Source organism: Pelodiscus sinensis, chromosome 14, assembly GCF_049634645.1.
Source record: "Pelodiscus sinensis isolate JC-2024 chromosome 14, ASM4963464v1, whole genome shotgun sequence".
Lineage (NCBI taxonomy): Eukaryota > Metazoa > Chordata > Testudines > Trionychidae > Pelodiscus > Pelodiscus sinensis.
The window spans coordinates 29,212,636-29,234,747 of record NC_134724.1 but is presented as its reverse complement, the minus strand read 5'-3'; the positions used below and the strand labels follow the sequence as shown (position 1 = coordinate 29,234,747).

General features: G+C 42.7%; 1 protein-coding gene across 1 annotated transcript in view; it reads right to left on the bottom strand.

Moving 5' to 3' along the window:
* MYZAP (myocardial zonula adherens protein) overlaps window positions 1-11,007 on the bottom strand; it is a 105,483-nt gene extending 94,476 nt beyond the window's left edge. Inside the window, exons 1-2 of the mRNA XM_075897324.1 lie at window positions 10,698-11,007; window positions 2,772-2,861 (exon numbers count right to left, since the gene is read on the bottom strand). Coding sequence (XP_075753439.1) covers window positions 2,772-2,861; window positions 10,698-10,781 — 174 coding nt within the window. The 5' untranslated portion in view covers window positions 10,782-11,007. The remainder of the gene's footprint in view (window positions 1-2,771; window positions 2,862-10,697) is intronic.
* Between the last annotated feature and the right edge of the window lie 11,105 nt (window positions 11,008-22,112).

The following is a 22,112-nucleotide window of genomic DNA, read 5'->3' as shown; positions in this document are numbered from 1 at the left end:
CATGAATAGTAAAATGCTCCATGTGTTTTTTAATATTTAATTGCAATATCAACTACATATCTCAAAGAGGATCATACTGTCTGAATGTTGATATTCAAGAGTATATACAAAACAATAATTATTGACAAGTTACTTAGTCTTGATAGTTTTCCAAAAGTATCATAACTCAATTCAATAAGATCATTCAATTAGTGGATAATTCTGACTTTAACGAATATGAATCATTAAACAATGCATAGAAAGAATCCAATCTCTTAAGAATACATAAATTTACCACTTTGCATTCTAGACCCAACAGAGGATTAATACAGCTGCTCCTCTTTAAAATGCAATCTCTGATGTAAAACTGCCAGCCTTAACTTGTGTTAAATTTGCTATTTGAATAGTAGTTGGGGAAGGGAAATCTGATTTAATTCCTTTAAATTCAAGGCTCCACAGTGAAAAAGGCTCACTATAGTAAAGTTAGAGATAAAAACCATTTAAGCTCTAATCATTCATGGGCCTCTGACACTTCTTTCAGTATTGTTTCCTGCACAGTACAGTAAATATGTATCCTCCTCAAAAACAAACTAAGACTACTCTTACTGTGGGTGGATCCTACATCCATTGCATTAATTAGTTACCCAAGGAATTTCAGCTATCGGTTATAAAGGGGAGAGGATTTAAAGTGGCAAAAGGTAATACACATGCTACAACTTCAGTTTAAATATGGGTCTGATTCTAATTTTATTTACAGACACTTAAGACCCTTCTACCAGCACCAGAGTGATGTCAAACAGCCTTAATATTAAAACATATATATATCCAGGCCTGTATCTTTGAGAGATTTGATAAATACCTTATATTTTGACAGCTCTGAACAAAACTGAAAATAGGGAAAACATTTGTTTCTTGCTGGATCAGGTTACAGTTACTTGAGATACTATAAATAGATGTGTTTTCAGGTGATACTAGTGCTTCATCTCAATTTTGTTTCACTTTAATTTATTAAAGTGCTCATATGGTCAAATTATAGAAGATGCACATCTTTATTTTTTAAAGACGACAGGATAAGGATTAAGACAGGATAAAAATTATTTTACAGTGCTAAAAATATGGCCTCAAGTGCTTTTAAAAAGATATTTAGGTGCCTAAATAACTAAGAATCTGGCCCTGAACGTTTGGTCTTGCACCTCCGAACTTCAAGTTTTGCCATTGTTTCAGTGACAAGAGAACTGGAATTCGCCTCTCTTACATCATTCTTTTCAGAAAAACCTTGATTGCCTTCTTTTGTATTTTCCCATCAGTACGGACTATATAGTATAGTTAACAACTTACACTTCACTTTATTTTTGTCTGTAGTGGTGGGCAAATTACGGCCCGTGGGCCACATCTGGTCGATCTGACCTTTCAAATAAGGCTCTCGAGCTCCCACTGGGGAGGTAGGTAGGAAGTTTGTCCCACTTCAGTGCTCCACCAGAGAGCAGGTACAAAGTCTTGCCTTGCCCCACTCCACACAGCTCCCCAAAGCAGAGGTAGCCAGGGGGCTTATCATGCTGCCCCTGCCCCCCCCAAGCACTAGCTCTCCAGCTCCCATTGGCCATGGTTCACAGCCAATGGGAGCTGTGGGGATGGTATCAGTGGATGGCCTCCACATGGACACCAGAGGAGGAACAGGCTGCTACTTCTAGAAGCAGTTTCAGGTAAATGCCCCCTGAAGCCTGCCTCCTTGAGTACCACCCCCCCATCCCAATACTCTTTTTGAGCCCCAATTCCCTTACGGCCCTCCAAACCCTTTGATTCCAGCCCTATACACCCAGTTTCACCCCAAAATCTTCATTTTCAGCTCTACCCCACAATCTGCACCCATCACCAAAGCATCACTCTCCTCCAACTCTCTTACCCTACCCACGCCATAATTCCTCCTCCCATCCTCTGAACCCATCTATCCAAGCCTGTATTTCTATCCTGCACCCCAAATCTCTCATCCCCAGTCTGACCCCAGAGCCTGAATCCCCAGTAGGCTTGCCAGGTGCCCGGTATTGGCCCGGACAGTCCGGTATTTGTGGCCTCTGTCCAGTAAAAAAAAAAAAAAAAAAAAAAAAAAAACCAGAAAATATGGGACATGTAAAATGTCTGGTATTTTCTGTTTCTCAGATGGAAGGCCGCTTGGGACATTCTTCCCCTGCCATGTCTGGGGATTTAAAGGCACAGTGACACTTTTTTTCCCCCCCTTCAACCAATTTTTTTCCTGCCATGTTCGGTATTTTTTGTGAAAGTATCTGGTAACCCTAATCCACAGCAGGACCCCTAACCCTCCCTGCCCCCATGCAACCAACTATCCCAGCTAAGAGCTCCCTCCTCTCCTCCAAACCCCTCAGTCCTACCCAGGAACCCGCTCCAGCACTGTGAACACCTCATTTCTGGCCTCAACCCAGAGCTCATATTCTCCCTGCTCCCCAACTTTGTGAGCATGAATGGTCCTCCACAGAATTTTGATACCAAGATGTGGATCTTGGGCCAAAAAATTTTGCCCATCCTTGACCTACAACCTGTGCTGCAAAGCGGTTCTCATCCTTATACAATGTTGCTGCCACCAACTTGGGAGCTCACCCACACCTCAATTTTGAATACAGTATGACTTTCATGCGAACTGACAAATTATCTTTTCTTAAGTTTGCTAAGATGTTGAAATTCCCATCAACTTCTGTCGAAGGCATGAAACACACATTATATTGGTTACCATACCAATCATATATTGATAAATGCCAGCCCACATCCAATTCACTTACTTTTTTTGTTCTTTCCAGTTTATTTGCTCCTTGTTCAGGAAGAGAGCCTTCATCTGGTGGTACTGTTAAGCGTAATCTACAGACATTCATCTAGAAAAGAAACAAAGGTTTTCTTTCAGTTTTAATACTAAGAAAGGTCAATTAATAGACATTCCCCTCCACCCTATACAATTAGATGTGCTAGCTTTCATCCATGTCAAATAACGGAAAAAATATTTTCTAATGGGTATGTTCTTTAGCTGTCAAGAACTAACTCATGGAGAGTGTTACATACTTCATATTATTATATCCGCTTGATTGAAATGAGGTTTTGCTATGTTTCAAGTCTCATTGTCATTTGGAAAATACACACAAGCACAAAAAAGAGTTTCCTTCAGTTTCTTTGCTTTGATTTGGCAAATCTTTGATATTTAAAATGGGAGATCCAGCATCTGAAAACACAAAATGCTTTCTAGAACAGACCCAGTTTTTATGTCAAGTTCATACTAATAGTTTGATCCTGGAAACATGCATGAGTTTAGGTCCAATGAATTAAATGAGATAATCACATCAGTAAATAATGCACATGGCCAAAAGTTCATTTCTTTTTCACAAAAAAACATGCAATCAAGGTTCCTCTTCCTACATGACCGTGGAAAATCCACTTCCTTGTTTGTGAAACTGGGTTAATTATGTTTCCCTTCATTCTATTTCCCTTTCTTGTCTGTTTGGACTCGAGTCCCTGCCTCAAAGAACTTAACTTGAGGAAGGGACTAGTTTGTTCAGTGCCTAGCATGACAGGGCCCTCCTTGGCTGGAGCCTCCAGGTGCTATAATGAAAAACAAAAGTGATTCATAAGCAAATGATACCAACTGTTGAAATGCAAAACACACGGTCAAAACTAAAAACTCCTTGTGGATGTGTTAGCTTAAGCTCAACATGGCTAAAAGAGATCACTTAAATTTTCTCTCAAAAATGCCCCCTTCCTTCTTAGCCACTATGCACACTATTACCATCCTACCAGTCTCTCAGGCCCATAATATGGATATCATTTTGGACTCCAACTGCTATGTTTGTTCATAATTCATTGGGCATAACATGCCTAAGATACAACCTATCTGTCCACCTTCCAACGCTACTAAATCATTCATCCAGAGCCATTGCCTCAATTATTGCAACGTCCTTTTCCCTCGCCTTGACAAATGCAATCCTGTTTCACTCGCATACATTGAAATTGCTGCTGCACAGACCATTTTCTTAGCTTGTTGCTCTCACCATTCCTTTCAACCCTCCATTAACTCCTTCTGTTCTGTTACACTGAACATAAGCTTCTTGTCTTCACTTTCGAGGCACCGTAGAACCATAAATCGCTGATACTCAGACCTCAGTGGTTCAGGAGCCAAATTAGCAATCAACATCAGCCAACACAGACACTGTAGCATAAATTTGTTGTTTCATGTACTATTGTGCTATATATTTCTATTTCAATCATATGATGGAAAATACTTGTTATATATTCTTCTTACATCAAAATGACTGACCATGTATTATATCAACTACAGTTGATTAACAACATAGCAAAAACATCCTGATTTGTTAATAATTACAATACACCATATTAAAACACTGTAATTTAAAGAGTCCCAGGAAACATATTATGTTGTCTGATCTAAGATTGCTTATGAATTTCCAGTTACCACCTTTAGGGTTGACAGGTCCTTTGTCCCATGATCTGGCCCAGTATTCAATTATTCTATACTTGGGAACCCTGTTTTGCACAGATGCAAAATGCACACTATAGGAGCTCCTGAATATTTGTAAATCTAGTTTATTAATACATTTAGCACAGTCACAAACAACCAATTTCATAAAATAAATAGGAAATGTACATCTGTATTTCCACACCATATACTCACATCATTCCTTCTAGGACAACCTGAGGTGTTAGCCATCATCTTCCCCCTCACCTGCACTTTTCCCATCATCATCAGTGGCCATGATTCTAGTACCTCCCAAGGACTACATTTCCTTTTCCTACTGCCCCTAGGGTGGGATGCCACTTGTCATTGTGTTTGATGCATATTCAGTAGGGTATGTTATTATTTCTTCTTATTTGTATTTCCTCACTCTACTAATGGTGAAGTGTCTTTTTCCAGTAGGTTATTATACTCAACTTCTTATCATATACATCAATTTGTTACCATGCACCTTTTATTATTTCTATCCTATCCAGTTATCCAGTCTGGTCTCAGCTAATTATTTTGGATTTTCTAAGTAATGTTGTACATGCAAAGTGAGGGTATTCTTGGAAAGTTACTATCTTACCAACAGCTATCTAGGAGGGTGAAAGGTCCCAATCATATGCGAGCTAACTGCTATTTAGGTGAAAGGTCCCAGAGAAAAATACTAACTTTGCCTTAGCTCAACCATGGCCATACTACCAACACAAACCTTCCATAACTTATTATAATAAGGATATAATCAAAACCATAAGGAAATAAATTTATATATCAATAGGCAAGCAAGCAAGCTAGCCATATAGGCTACAATTATGGCAGTGAATGAACCCCAGTCTGAGTGTCACCGATTTAGATCTTTAGATCCATTTGAAAAGTTTGTATTTTTTAAATACAAAAAGAGCCCAGTGCCATTAATCAGCATTCATTATCAAACCTACTACATGAAGCTGGAAGGAGGAAGTTAACTTTGGTAAGGAAACATTTTAATTTCAAGTTTTCAAATGAATTATTATAAACAATGTGATTTATTTTTAATGATAAAAACAGCCTTGACTGTGTACACGTACACTGCCTTTTAACAATAATTAGGTGACATCTGTAACTGGCATTAGAAGAGAATTCCAGATTCTTTCTTTTGACCATTATAACAGAGAAAATTAAGGCACTTCCTGTTTACAAGTTAATAACCATACCCTATGCTGCTAAACTTCATTTTTGAGTTTACTGATGCAAAATATGATTATCCAGAAGCCATTATACACATCTTATTTCCCCTTTCACCTCCATCGCTTTAATTTTCATTTCCCACTGTTCTTTTCTCCCATCAGCTCAGTAAGGTTCTTTTCCTTAATACTTATTTGTTTACAAGCACAAACCAGAAGGGCAGTCTTCCAATATAAGCAATCAGAGACAAACTTTTCTGATAGTTCTTGTGGAGACAAACCTTCCTGACTTGTAGGATGGCAAAGGAAGACAAGGGAATTTAAGGGGTTGCAAGAGAATGTGATAAAAGAAAGGAGACCAAATCTTACTCTCTCTGATTTCAGTAGGTGCTGAACTAGGCCAGACAGATTAGATTGCAAAAATCTCCCTTTCAGTGATTTGACAACCTGCAATTTTAGTGTTTTTTTTTCCTTGTTCACTCACAAAAAAAGAAACAGAAGTATAGACCATCTTTGAAGCAGGCAAAAAGGTTGGCATTCAATAAATGAGCCAATCAGCACAGGACTATTGCAGCTGATTTAAATATCCACGGTACAATTGTATAATTTCAGTATGCTTCAGGGGTGTTAAAAAACAGTTAATATAACCGTTAAAAAATCTTAGTGGTTACAAAGTTACATGCTGCAAGCTTATACTGCAGAGCCCACAGCGCAGCTGGCTCCCCAGGAACAGGGCTGGGAAATCAGCGTGTATAATACGAAAAACTAAAACCGTTAACCATTCAAATAGTTACAGTCTTAGATCCCTAGTATGATTATTGACAAATAAGCACTGACTCCGCAGAAGCAGCCCCTGTCTGCTGGGGGTCGAGTTCCCTGCGGACAGCGGCTGGTCCAGCATCCTATGGAGCAGTCTCTGTCTGTGGTGAACAATATACCCAGAGCTACTCCAGATATGATCTGATGCACACGCAGCAAAGCAAAGACAGGTTCACTACAATTCTTAACACTAGTTTGCCAAATGGAATGTAAGTTAGCAACTGGAGACAAGTTTACCAGTTTTTAATAAGCTATCTGGACCTCAAAGATAGTTTGTTGCAATTTAACACTTAAGAAAACATCAAAGATTAGTTTAAAATTTTAGAATACTTGAAAAAATATAGGGCCCACTTCCACAATCCTTATTCACACTGAGCAGCATTCCTCTTGAATAAGCAGGGATATGTTTTACACAAGTAAGAGTAACAGACTCAAACCTTGAATGATTATTTTGACAAATATTCTGTAGACTTTTTTAATAAAGCAAAATAATAGTGAATTATGTGGAGCCAGAATGCCTGCAATAGGGATAGAATGACTATAATCATATTTTTCTAGCAACATAATTAATATTTTTCTAGTGATAATCTGTCTTATCCTTAGATCTCCATGCTGCTCTCATTAGTGTAGGACACTCAATATTGATCCAACTACTGCAAATGGTAAAATTCCCACTGACATTATAGGGTGTGGAGAGGTTTTCAGTTAGGACAATAAAGATACAATTGCTTCTGGCACTCAAGTGATATGGGGACTGGAATTTTGTCAAAGAATTCCCTGCTGCTTTCCTCCATGACCTTTTGTTTTGATCTTTGTTCAATGGCTGAAGGTTAAGAACCACTCATTATGCATAGGATCAGAAGTTATTCTAAACTTCTGGAAACAAAAAACAAGTCTTTCATTTCAGTCAGAATGAAAACATGAATCTTGTGATAAGGGACAACTGACAGTTTGAGGAAAAAATTTAATTATAGCTAGTTATAGATTCTGCTCTACAATAATGAGATTAATGAACACTTCCTGTGATCTCAAGTACATTAAGACTACGACATCTTGTCTTGGGTGTAATTTTACTTAATTTGCTATTCTAAGTGTTTTCATTTCCTTATTTGAAAAGCCATGTTTGGGTTCTAACAAAAGAGAAAGGCACTACTCTAACGAATTTTACTTGCAAATTCTGTTGTGGCCACTAGAAAAAGGTATTACTGTATATTCTTACAAACTACGAAAACTACATATTTTTCACTTTGTCCTGGAATGAATGCTAGAGTAGATTCAGTAAAAAAAAAAAAAACATGTATTCTAAAATATACTCTTCTAATAGTAACTAGTTTGGAAGATACAGAACATAAAAATTATGAATAATGAGGATGGGAATCACTTTTATTCTAAAGAATTAGGGAATAAGGCAACATTATCTTATTAACTCTCCATTAAAACCTCTTATTTCCTTATTATACTACTGCTAATTGCAATTTCTAACCTAACCCAAAGTTTTCTAATTTTCTGTTTTAACAACTTTGCTTAGACACCATGAATCTAAATTTATGTACTTATATTTGTAAAAAAGAATGAATTCAGAGATTTTACTGTCTCTTAGCGTATGAAGGCAGAAGACTTTGCTCCAGCAACTTCACCTGTCTCACTGGTTACTGTATACAACAGGTGTCATAACATTCTTCACTAGTTTTGTTTAATCTGATGAACAGGTGGCTGTTGCAGTTAGATGAATAGAGATAACTATTAAGACTTGCAAAAACATTACAGGCTTGAAGAATAGCTCTGTGTAAGCTCAAAAAGCTTGTCTCTATCATCAACAGCAGTTAGCCCATTAAAAGATACTGGTTTTGTCTACACTAGCACTCCCCAATATATCAAAGGGGGGAGGGATAGCTCAGTGGTTTGCGCATTGGCCTGCTAAACCCAGGGTTGTGAGTTCAATCCTTGGGGAGGCCATTTAGGGATTTGGGGCAAAAATTCATCAGGGATAGTACTTGGTCCTGCTGTGAAGGCAGGGGACTGGACTCAATGACCTTGTAAGGTCCCTGCCAGCTCTAGGAGATAGGCAATATCTATTATCACTGGGAATGGTTTAATTATGTCAGTTGGAGAACTCTCTCTCTCTGGTATAGAGCAGCTACACAGAAGTTACAGTAGCACAGATGTAGCGGTAGAGCTCTGCCGCTGTAAGGTCTAGAGCATGGGTTCCCAAACTGGGGGGGCATACCCCTCTGGGGGGACATGAAGAAATTCCAGGGGGGGTGAAGCAACCCAGCCACACCCACATCCCATCAATCCCACCCCAAGTTTTGCTGCTATTTTTTTGGGAAGGGGGGTGTGAGGGTTTCTCAAAAACCAAAAGGGGGGGCATGAAGCCAAAAAGTTTGGGAACCACTGGTCTAGAGTGTAGACATAGCCATTACCTCATCATTCTTGTCTCTTTAAAAACATTACAGTCACACAATAATACTGGCTCATAATGACAAGTTTATCACCCGATTCTTGTTGATTTACTGCCACTGCGGCTGGTAAAAGAACGTGTGCCCTCTCATAATAGCACATGTTATTATACTACTGTAAACTATTTAAAGTAGGGGATGTATGGGAACATTCTTATCACTGTATCTGCCAGAATTTTAACAACATTCAGAAGAGTTGCTAGGCACATTAATACACCATCATCACTGATCTTATCTTGATCATGAAAGATTCCAAAATATTCATATATTGTTCTATTTAAAAGACTTATAAGTTTAACAAGCAACACGCACTCACTGAGGCATCTAAGGTGTTAATTTAAGCATCCTTAATCTGTTGCCATCAGAATGTGGAAATCTTTCATTCTTTGAATCCAGCTGGATGTTTACAAACAACTGCACACAGAATCACATGCCTAGTATCCTCAGAAAAAGGGAAGCCACAATATAACTAGAAAAAGAAAACCTCATTGTAGAACCCACTAAATTTGATCCTGGCCTCAGTAGATAAATAGACTGGAACAGAAACAAAGGGGGGGGGGGGAGGGACAGAGGAATATGTCAAATACATACAGGGAAATAGTTTGTGCTCTTAAATAATTAGTAAAGGGTCTTCCTCCCAAATCCAAAACATTATTTTGCAGTATTCTGCAATATTTTCTTTAAACTATTCTTCTTGGAAATTGAGGGTGTCAACCTTGACGTCAAATATGTTCCATGTCTAAAGTAGAAACACAAAACTTTTTTGGGAAAAAAACCTGTAACAAAAAAAGTACAGATCCAGATCCTCAGAAGGAGTTATACTCCTAAATACATTTGAGGATCTAGAGTGCAGAGGTACAGTGAGTGTTTCTGTTGAAGACCAATACTCTTGCTTTTATAGTTCTCATCTTTGCCATGCGGTACAATATTCTTGGGCACATTTTTCTCAAGTTCTAGCCAAAAGGGAACTAAGTAGTAACCTACATCTTCCCATGCACAAGTAGCCTAGCACGCAAATACTGGACTGTCGGGCAAAACCAAGGAGGCACCTTAAAGGCTAACAGATGCATCTGACGAAGTGGGTTTTGCTCACGAAAGCTTATGGCCAAATAAATTTGTTAGCTTTGAAGGTGCTACAAGACTCTTCATTGTTTTTGCAGCTACCGAGTAACACCGCTAATATTTGTCCCTGCCGGGCAAATACACCGTCTGCCCTTCAAAAGCAAAGCCTTAATTTAGGGCAATAAACTGAACTGCACTTTGGCCCTGCGCTCCCTGCCCCCGTCTGTCTACGCCTGCTAGCCGGGCGCAGGAGAAATGGGGCGCCCGGGGGTTGCCCTACAGTGTTAAAACGCTTGCGGCGAAGGGGGAGAAAACGAGCCGAGACTCCCGCACTGCGCTGTGCGCCCCCTCCCCCACCGGACAGCGCCGGGACTCGCGTTGGGGTCGGCGCGTGAGGCGCCGGCTTGAGGGGGGACGAGGCAGCAGAAAGTTCCCTCAGGCGAGGGGGGCTGAAGGCAACGGCAGCGCGGCCAGCTCGGACAAGTGGGGGCGCGGACCCACCGTGCCGACATGCAGGGCGCCAAGCGGCCCGCTCAGTGCCTGGCCCCTCTGGGGTCCCGCCTCAGGAGCGCTTCGCCTTGGGCGGCGCACGGGAACCCACCCCGGAGGGGCCCAGCGCCCCGCGGCGGCCGAGGTGAGAGCGAGCCACGGCTGGAGCGCGGGTCTCCCCTCCCGCCACACAGGGTCCCGCGCCCGGCGACTCACCCGCTTCTGGCCGGAGCCGCTGTCGCCAGCGGGCGGCTTGGGGACCGTGGTGGTGACGGTGAGCGCGGAGCTGTAGCGCCGCATCCTCCTTCCTTCCCGCCTTCCCTCTCACTGACCCGCTGCCGAGCCACCCGCTCAGGCCCGGGGCGGCCCGGCTCCGCCTTCCCCCACATGGCCCGGCCGCGCCAGGTGCGGCTCCGGCCAACGCCCCGGGGAGGGGCCGCCGGCCCTGAGCGCGCGAGCTGCTGCCGAACTCGTCAGGCAACGTTCTGTCGCTCGGTCAGGTCTGCCAGCAAGGCGGCGGGGCGACTAGCGTGTGCACCGTAGGCGTATTCCCTGGGCACTTGTGGGCCTGTGCTCCGCAGGTGTGTGCCCTCCGGGGCACGTGTGGGCCTGCGCACTGTGCACAGCGTGTTTATGTGCGCACCCCCCGTGTACTTTCAGCATCTGTGACAAGGTATTTGTGTGTACCTGGCAGCTGTGCATAGTAGGTTAGAAACGTCCTGTGACACTTTAGAGACTGACAGAAAATACATACGGGCTCATGAGTGTCCGTGGGCAAAACCCACTTCTTTCGCTGAGCTTGAGTGCAGAAAAAAAGGTGTGGGATAGACTCTCGGAATTTATAACAGAGAAGGAGGGGAGAAGTACCTGTCATTTGTAGTGCCAGTGCTAATGAGGCTAATGGTATGTTAGTGTGCGACATCACATCTAATGTCCATCACTATATGCATGTGTCTGGCATGTCCGGTCATGTAAAGCAACTGTGGGGGTATTTCTGTATGATGGACATGTTATTGTGCTTAATTGATCTCATCATTTTGCATATTACATGTGTATATTTAATGTGTATGTGCATAAATATTGCATCTATTTACTTTGATACCAGATGTACAGACATGTATCAAGCACCTGTATTTTGTCTGTTAGATATTGTTTGTATTGTAGTAGCATCTAGAAGCCCCAGTCACGGATTTAGCATGGATTTGTATAAAGTGTATAGTGATTATTTGTAGTGTTTAAGTATTTGAATGCATATAATATGGAAGCATAATGTGTGTATGCACAGAGTGCTTGAGCACATGCATGTGGATATTGTGAAGGCACAGTATCTAGAAAGGCACATGCAGTGTGTGCCTGATTCAGTCTGTAGAGCAGGGGTCTCCAGCCTTTTTAAACACAAGATCACTTTTTGAATTTGTCAGTCCAGGATCTACCTCAAACCCAAATACCCCTGCTCCACCCCTTTGCTGAGGCCTCACCCTCCTCACTTTGTGAAGATGTGATACAGGAGAGGGGGACAGAGTGACATCAGTGCCCCTCTGCCTCCCACACCCTGCACAACAAGCAGGAGGCACCCAGGGGCAGCTCTGAGGCTCTGGGCAGGAGCAGCAGGACAGTGAAGGGAGGGACAGCTGAAGTGCCAGTGCTTGATAGCCTCCCAGCCAAACCAGTCAGGATCACCTGTCAGAGGCTCCAAGATCTACCAGTAGATCCAGATCTACTGGTTGGTGACCACTGAGTGTGCATATACTGACATGTATTATATTTGTTTCTGACAGCCCAGCATTCCATTTCTTTTACACTCAGTATACACTTTAGGTGACATTTATTTGCAGTATTGTACAGGTGTTTACTCCCAGGATCGGAAGAAAACAACAGATGGGTGATGTAATTTTTTAAAAAACCAACTTCTGTTGGGGAAAGAGGCATGCTTTGGAGCTTCACTGATCTCCTCTTTTGTCTCTTTCACCAGCAGAAATTGACCCAATAACAGATATTACCTCATCCCCTTGTCTCTTTCATGAATTATTTATGCAGTCTTATAGAATGATATGGCATTTACAGACAATAAGATATGATCAGTTCCCCCCAATGAGTGTAGATTCTAACAAATAAGAGAGGAGAGAGACACACAACAGTTAGGTAATATAACTACATCCAGTTGGTTGTTGTAATCACACCTTTATTACAGATTCTAAGAAAATTTCTAAACAGGACACAAGACCAAGATTTCTCTGGCTTTCCCAATAAGTAAACTACTGCAATAATAGAGAAAGAAACATTGTTAATACATTAAACTATGACGGCCACAGAAGAAACTCTCTCATTGGACCTAACTGGGGTGCAGTAATAGAAGAACAGTTCATTGGTGGATTGTTTGGGTTTTGCCTTATTTTGGGATTTCAGGAAGAAACAATTATAAGTAGCTTTGTCTAGAGCAGTGGTCCCCAACCTTTTTAGGTTGTCGGGCGCCAGGGGGCATGGCCGTTTGCCCGCCGGGCGCCAGGGGGCGGGGATCAGGGGCGCCCCCCCCATCCACGTGCCCGGGGGCGGCCCCCCCATCCACGCGCCTGGGGGCGGGGCCCCACCTAGCCGTGCGCCCAGGGGCCCCCCCATAGCTGCGCGCCCGGGGGCAGGGTCCCCTCCAAGGGCCGCGCGCCCAGGGCCGGCGCTCCCCGCCCCCCCCCCCCTCCCGCCGAGTGCCGTGCGCCCGGGGCCGGCGCTCCCCTCCCCCCGCCTGAGTGCTGCGCGCCCGGAGCCGGCGCTCCCCCCCCCCACCTGAGTGCCGAGCGCCCGGAGCCGGCGCTCCCCCCCGCCACCTCCCGCCGAGTGCCGCGCGCCCGGCGCTCCCCCCGCCAAGCGCGCTCCCCCCGCAAGCGCCCGTGCGCCATGTGCCCGGGGCCAGGCCAGCCCCGAGCACCTGGCAGGCGCATTGAAATGCGCCCACGGGCGCCATGGCGGGGACCACGGGTCTAGAGAGACATTTTTTGCCCAGTGAGGCATTTATTTTCCCCCATATACTATAAAGCAATCTAGTTTCAATGTTGTACTTAGAGATGTGGAGAGCTTCAAAAAATAGATACAAATACTCCCAAGCTTTAAAGAATAGATACAAATACTCCCAAGAGAAGTGGGGATCTATATCTAGGGTTTCAGTTCATCCCATTACATAGATGGAGGCTAAGCCCCCATTTCATATCTGGACTTTAAGGTGGGGTTGGGTGCTATGGTTTTGCTCTCCTTCAACAATATATTCAAAGTGTGTATTTGAGTAGCACTGACATATCTGAAATATGGTCAGAAGGGAGACTTAAATCAACATTTATCAATCAGCAATCAAGTGAGTAAACAAGTTACACGGGGAAAATTCACCTTTAACCAGAGATCTAGGAAATGGGATTTCACACCCAAATACTTTTAAACTTTGCCATGTATTTTGCCTGTAAATCTGAACAGCCACTTCCAGGATTTTCAATGCATCATCCTTGCTTGTCCAACTGCTCAGTACATGCAGGGCCGTAACACGGGTGGGGCAAGTGAGGCACTTGCCTCGGGCGCATCATAAATTAGGGCACAAAGATGCAGTAAGTAAAAATAATAAGCTGCAAAAGTAAAAAGTGCAACAGGTACTAACCTAAGGAGAGGGGGCGCATAATTAATATTTTGCCCCAGGGGCAAAAATATCTAGTTACAGCACTGAGTAAATGGGTTAGATTTGTTTCTCTTTCAGCATTATAGTACATCACCCAAGTAGCAGGAACTCAATCAAAAGCACCACCCTGCTTTTGAGCCCAGGTAAAATAGGACAAGGCCCAGTCATTCATCTTCAAGCCTTACTTGGGTAAGGGTCAAGCCAATATTAAGTATCAAACCAGTAGGATTAGATTTTCTAATATTCGTAAGATCCAGATAAGCCTGAGGCTTGCATAAGCAAATCATTACTTTCTGGAAATGACACAGGGTTTGTCTACATTAGGAAATTGACCAAAACAGCTGTTGCAGAATGAACTATTACATAATACGGCTATGTCTGCACTCACGGCTTCTTGTGCAAGAACATCTTGCGCAAGGGTTCTTGTGCAAGAAGTCTTGCGCAAGAGAGCGTCCACACTGCCATGTGCGAGCTGTGCTTTTGCTAAGAGCGCCCATGGCAGTGTGGATGCTCTCTTGTGCAAGAAAGCTCTGGTGGCCATTTTAGCCATAGGGCTTTCTTGAACAAGAAATCCCTGCCAAGCGTCCACACTGCCCTCTTGCGCAAGAGCTCCTGCACAAGAGGGCTTACACCTGTTAAAAAAGAGCTTAGCTCTTGCACAAGAAGCCCTCTCTTACCACACCATACTGTAAATTTCCTTGCGCAAGAGCGGGCGGGCTGTGTGGACGCTCTGCAGATTCTTGCACAAGAACGGCTGTACTTGTGCAAGAAGCCGTGAGTGTAGACATAGCCAAGCTATTTTATTCTGGACTAATTATTATTCTGGTAAATCTCCACAGAAGCAAATGGTAGAGGCCTGATCTAAGCCCATTGAAATAAGCAGAAAGACTGCTATTGACTACAGTGGGCTTCAGATCATGTCTTCAACTTGTTCCCAGACCTCCTAACCACCAAGCTTCTTTCTCCACCTTACATTCCAAAACATTATTATAATAGAGACAGAGGAAGGGACTCCATGAGAAAGTTTGCTGGATCCAAGCAGAACACAGAAACAGCAGCAAATATTCAAATCCGTATCAAGTGTGATCAGGCTATTTAAAAAGTAACACTTTCCAGGACTGCCTTAGACCAAATGGTGCACCAGGTTAGGAGCATCTTTCACACCTCCTCTGCCCCCATTCGTTAAACTGTTGATAATCTTATGAGAGTCTACAAATGTCCAGAACATTTTAGGAGATTAGTGAAAAAATGAGCCCACATATGGACTACCTGAAACACAATACAGGCAGGCAGTCCCCGGGTTACATGGATCCGACTTACATTGGATCCCTACTTACAAACGGGGTGAGGCAACCCCGCACTAGCTGCTTCCCCCCAGCAGACCAGGGAGACGCGAAGCTAGCGCCCCCCGCCCCCCCCAGCAGACCAGGGAGACGCGGAGCGGCTTTTCTCAGCAGACACCTCAGCTTGAGAATAAAGGACTGAGGGAAGTGAGGTGTGGGAGAATAAAACTGAGCTCTGGAGAAATGTTTGGCTAGAGTTTCCCCTACAATATGTACCAGTTCCGACTTACATACAAATTCAACTTAAGAACAAACCTACAGTCCCTATCTTGTATATAACCCAGGGACTGCCTGTACTTCAAAACATTCTATTTTCTCTTTTGACTCTAAGGACAAAAAACAGCACCACAAGCCCTATGTCGCCCAAGCCCAGTCACCTGGGTCACTTGACCCTAAATTTAGCCCTGATGCTATCCAACAATAATTCCTAACATTCAGGCTTCAGACCTGCTTCAGCAGCCTAGAGAAATCCTTGCTCTCTCTCATGCCTTTGCTCCAATCAAGTTTCTGATCTAACTGCTCCCTCATCTTTGTGGTTACCCATGCAACTTCTCGTAATTACAACCATCTCCTCATGGCACTTCAATTCTCTCTCAATAAATGTTCCCACCATTCTCTAAAGTATCCTTAAAAGTCACTTCTTGGATGTAGCTTAATCCCTGAAATTAAACAAAATACAAAAATTCATATTCAATTTCCAAGAAATAGGCTAAAGTTAACATCTTTGATAGTATTAACTAGGAAAGCAATATGTATATATATATATATACACACACAAAAGCTCTGAATCCCCTCCCCCACTTTACTATTGTAATTTCCCTTGTAGATTTTTTCCTGCCATCATTCCACTATGTTTAAATATTTTGTTATGTTACTAAGGTATTTAGCATCTAAACTCAGCTAGGATGGGACATCAGGAGTTTGTGAGTACTCTTACCTATATAAAACCATGTACACCCAGAGTATCTACCTATGTGCCTGGAAAATTTTATAGAGCTGTTGGACCAAGTTTTACAAAATATCTTCTTGGACCTATTTAGGATGGAATAATAGGAGGGCAGATCACCTGTGGATAGTTTGGCCCAATACCTCATGTTGGGCTCTTGAAGAAACAGAATTAGGAGTATCTTTGGCTAGAGACATCCCTTAAAACAATGTCTATTGCAGTTTGCCAGGAGGGGTATCCATTCCCCCAGTAGAAGGGATATTATGGTATAACTTTTTTTATTTGTGATGCATGTTTTGGCACAAATAGAGGAGAGTGTTGTATTTACCCCAAGCCACAGGAAAAAACTTCCCCATTAGCTTTGTCTAAGGCTCATGTGTCTATGTAACTCAAATTCATGGCAATTCTATGGCTAAGAAAAAAAGACTATAAACCTAATACTGTGTTTCAGTTTGAATTGAAATGTTTTACATTTATTTTATAACTACATTGTTATAAGAAAGCAGTAAAAACAAATTGGAGAGAGCAGTTTAAAATAATGAATGGCTTAAAAAAGACCTGACTGGAGCATCTATTTTCCCTTCACCATAACCAAGGGGATATCAGATAACATGAAAAGGCAGTTGGTCTGCTTCTGGTTTCATTTGCGTTGATGTAAGTCTGCCAATGGTTGAGAAGTCAAGGGAGTTACTCAGGATTTATGTCAGTATAGCTGGGATCAGAATCTGGATCTGTACATTTAAAATTTGAACAAAGAACTATTTGAACGCAACAGATAATTAACCTATAGAATCATCTACTGTAGGTTATTACTGAGGCAAAGAACTTCGAGAACAGGTTAGCTCCCTATTAATTAGGTGATGGTCCAATAAAAGGATTTGTTTGTCAGGATGAAAATTACCAGGACCATCAATCTAGGCATAACCTGATAGCCAGCTAGGGACAGACAGTGATTTCCAGTAGCACAGTATTACACAATTGGCTTGGGAGGTGACTTGGGAGGTGGAGAGGAGGGTTTGTCTTCCTGCGAATCATTGGTAATTGGCCACTGTTGCAAACAGGATCTTGATCAGTGAACTATCACTCTGTTCCATCCTGGCAACTTGCACATTTCCTTTTTAAAAAATATACCATTAATATAGCAACACGGGGCCAATCCCTGCTCCCTTTGATGTCAATAGCAAAATTATAATTGAATACCATGGGAGCAGGACTGAGTTTATAGTGATAGGCATTTTGAGATAAAAATCTAAACTGGAGTGATAGGAAACACCTGGTGTTTGTTTCATTTTTAGCTTATTATTTGAGTAAACATTTAGGGGAACAATGAGCACTTTAAAAAAAGCCTTTCACTTAACTGTTCTTGTAGTTTATCAATTGTTTATGTTAAATAATTTGGGACACGAAGTTCAACAGAAAATTCTGACTGAAAATTTTACAATGAGTTCTTATAAAGAAGGCAGGGCATGTTTCTCTTGGTTATTATGATAAGCTGTTTTCATATTACTGGAGGATTATGATGCAATTTGTTAATGTTTTGATTCTGCTGTGTAGTTTCAGAATTCAGATTAATCAAAAATTTACAGAATTAACCCTTCTGGAATATCCCTTTAGAACTGAATAGAGAAAGAGAAACTCTGGAACACTGCGGCATTTACCTGAAGATTATGTCCCTGCTATACAATTCTATAAGATAGCATGAAAACCCTATAAAAAGACTCTTCCTCATAAAAGAGCATGAGTAGATAAGGCTGAAGCTACCCTTCCCAATCAAAGGCTGATTTTTAACAGGCCCTCCTTGTTACAACTTCCACAAAAAATAAACTGATCCCTGAAATTTCAGGTGCCACTTCACATCCTGAGGAAATTTAGTAACAGAAATGAAGTTTTGAAATGAGGAGGCTTCAAAAATGTCCTTCACATTTTCAAAACTTTCCTCCCTTTTGGGGCTCATGTGGCGCAGCTGCTGTGTGCCAGTATGATTTAGTCTGATATAACCAGCCAATTTGCAAATAAGGGTAGCATGTGGCTGATGTAGATAAGACATTCTTATATTATACTGTCCTCAGCTGTTGTTGCTCCTTGTGGCCACTACAACCTGGCTTAAATTCCAGTGGTCTTTAGGCTAGCTTAATGCAGTACAGAGGGCTGCATCTGCATGTTGCAGGGCCAAGGAGTTTCTAAAATTTTCTATGCTCTAGAAATTTGGTTGTTTTACAGGGAAGGGGAACAAAGAATTTGAATTAATGCATTCACTTTTCACCTTTGGAGACCACGTGGCTTAGATAGTAATTGAACCTTTGACTATCACATTGTAGCCTGACATTTTCATAGCTCCACATGAAATTCAATGGTAGTTAAGCACTAAATGACATTAATCTATTTATGGGTCTGTCTGCACAGCAGTTTGAGGGTGCTTTCTAGCATGGGTGGACAGACCTACACTAGCTCTACTGGAAGGAGCACACTAAAAATATGACATGGCCATGGCAGTGACTTAGGCTAGGTCAGGTGCCTGAATACAGTTCCACCTACCCTGAGGTATTTAATCAGACAACTAGCCCAAGTTACTGCAGCACACTGCTATGTTTGCTGTGCTTGCTCAAGCAGTCAGCGCACATCCAGCTCCACCCCATTGGGAAACACCCTCCCAGCTGCTATGTGAACATAGCCTATGACACATATATGTCCCCATCACTGCTGAAACTCAGTGTCTCACGCTCTTTAATGGATTTATTCTCCCGACATCCTTGTGAAATAGGGCAGTACTACCCTCCTTTAGGGGAGCCTGGATGGCCCTTCCTTGACAATAAATGATCATGTCTGCCTTGACCACAGTGCGACTCTCTAAAAAGCAGAACCCAGGCCGGTCTCAAGTCTGATGCACGTAAGCGCGCAGGCAAGCCTCGAGGTAGAAGCTTTGAGAGGCAGGAATGTTTTGCATAATAATGCAGATTAAGCGAGACCACATCAAGAACACATGACAATCAACCTTGTACTGGTACTTTTGTTTCTGATAAGCAAAAATTAGAGATGCAGCCATAAAACCTACGCATATAGTTTTTGCAACATCCTGAGTCACAAGATGTAGCCCAAATAGGGCATTTTACATATCTTACGCAATACATAATCAATTGGTAAATATTATTAGAATGACCAAGTCTCGCTTTGCTATAAAATGCTTAGTAAGAAGAATCAATGGGAAGGAGTGAGCAGGATTGACCCACAACTCCTGCTTATTGTAACTAGAAGTAGACCCTTCACACCAGCTACATGAATGCATGGCACTCGGATGGGTGGGAATCAAAGGGACCACAACTTCCTGCTTGGTGCTGTAGGTAGCATACAGGTGAAGTGTAAGTGAACTAGGCTTAATTATTGTATTATAATAATCTTCTATTAATTGCTTTTGCATTTTTTGCACTGTATTAGTTGCTTTAGAATTTATAGTATTTAATGTTTAAATTGTACAGTAATTGTTTTTAAGGCTTATAAAATGTAAACAACTATATTAACTGCTTAAAGCTTGTAATAAATAAGAAAGTGGTTAAGTCTCTATGGAGTATCCTGGTTTCCCTTGGATCTAAAATAAATCAAACCACACGACACCTCCCCATTTTATGGGGGGTGCTGAGACAGAGACCAGCTATGTGACTTGTCCAAAGTCACACACGAAGTCTGTGGTACAAAGGAAATTGAGCCCAAGTTTTTTCCATCCCAGGCTAATGGTCTAACCATGGGACCACCCTGTCCTAGTTACTAACAACAATTTGTCCACATAATAAATCCACAGTTCACTTGAATGGGAACAAGAATGAAGTTCCTGTGATATGGTAAGCCAGTTCTGAGGTCCATTTTGCAGGAGTGTATAATAGCTCCACACACTGCCTGCAGCAGGGTTATCTCCTTTCCAAGGAACCAAAAACCTGAGCCAACATTTTAAACACAATTTCCTGGTTTGCTAAAAGATTTCATAGCAGGAGCAAATGGCAGACAAAATATCAGTTTGGCTGGCCTGTCTTGGCATAGCCCAGGATAACAATGGATGATTCATTTTTCCCATAGACTGCCGTGGGAGCACTCCACCCATGCAGAGTGTCAAGTCTGATGGGGTATTACCCCCACATCAAATTCAAATGCTGTTATCAGCTTGATGGAACTAAATCTTCCTTCATATTTCCATAGTGAGAGTGGAGTTTACGCTGGTGCAGAGGGGCAACACATGACTCTCTGCTCAGTATGAATTATTTTGTAGTAGTAGTACTGTAGTAGCACCTAGAGGCCCTGTTGAGGTGAGGACCCCATGTGCTAGGTGCTGTAAGAACACATTACAGTTCAGTCCTTCCCCTGAATAATCTAATAAATAAGACAAAAGGTAGGAGGGAAAACAAATGTGAAATAACTTGCCTGTGATGACACCCAACGGGTCAATGGCTGAGTCAGGAATAGCACCCCGAAGTCACAGTACCAGTCTTCTTGATCATACTAACAAGAAGTGGCCAGTGGAGCAAGCAGGGTAGTATGGTCCCGTACGTCATACCACTGAGATATTTATAGCCAGTACAGCATAGCAGATAGACATGGAAGGAACCTGCACACAGCCTGTCCCCAGCCCTTCTACACAGCTGCCTGTCCTGAGACCTCCTGCCTGGAGTATGTTCAGCAGCCCTGCTGGAGAACATGGCAGGGGTGGTGGTATAGCAGCCACACACGAGGAACTGCTGCTGCCAGAGTGGGGCTGCCAGATTCTGCTCCCTGCCCCACTGGCCACTGCACCAACCTAAGCACTGTTTCATAGGACCACAGGTATGGTCTGCAAAAACATGAAAGCAGGCTAAAGAATACTTATAATCAAGTCAACCTATACAGAGAGCGTGACATGCTATGTCAGTAACAATTAGTAGTGATAGGAGTTTGGATTAAGGTTGAATGTGAATTAGAAATGCTTTGAATAGGGCTGTAAAATCCCATTTAATTAGTTAACCAGTTAAACATTAGGTTTGACCGGATAACTGATTAAATGAGGATGGCTAATTAAATGGCTGGAGCTTCCCCAGCCCAGCTGCTCCAGCCCTGTGGCAGCCTCACGCTGGCGGGGGGTTGAGGGGGAAGTCTGGAAGTGGCAGCGGGAGAGGGGGAGAAGTGCTGGAGAGAGCTGCCAACTCCCACCCAGCCAGCGTGGGCTCATGGCTGGGAGTCAGCAGGCTTACACTGGCTGGGAACCGGCAGCCCTCCCTGCCCATTGCTGCTTCTGTCCCCTTTTCTCCCGTGCAAGGCTGCCAACTCCCAGCCCCTGCAGGCTAGAGCAGCCCTCGGCCTGGGTAACTGTTAACTGTTGCCCAGTAAGCATTACCCGTTAAGGATGATGCTTACCTGGTAACCGGTTAACCGGTTACCCATTCACATCTCTAGCTTCAACATTCCACAGATTAACAAAATATATTGACTATGTTTGGTCCATTTATTCCTTTCCTTGCCATCTGTAATGCACAGTCCCCCACCCCTGGGTGAGAGACAACTGTCTCGGTTATGTGGTCCTTCACCTGCAAAGCAATTTTCCAGACCGCAGCAGCCAACTGACTTAGATTGTCAAGTAAATATGCAGCATTGCTCTCTGCTACCACCTACTGGATAACATGCAAGTATGACATTGATTTCTATCGAAGGATATTAGGTCAACATCCAGAACC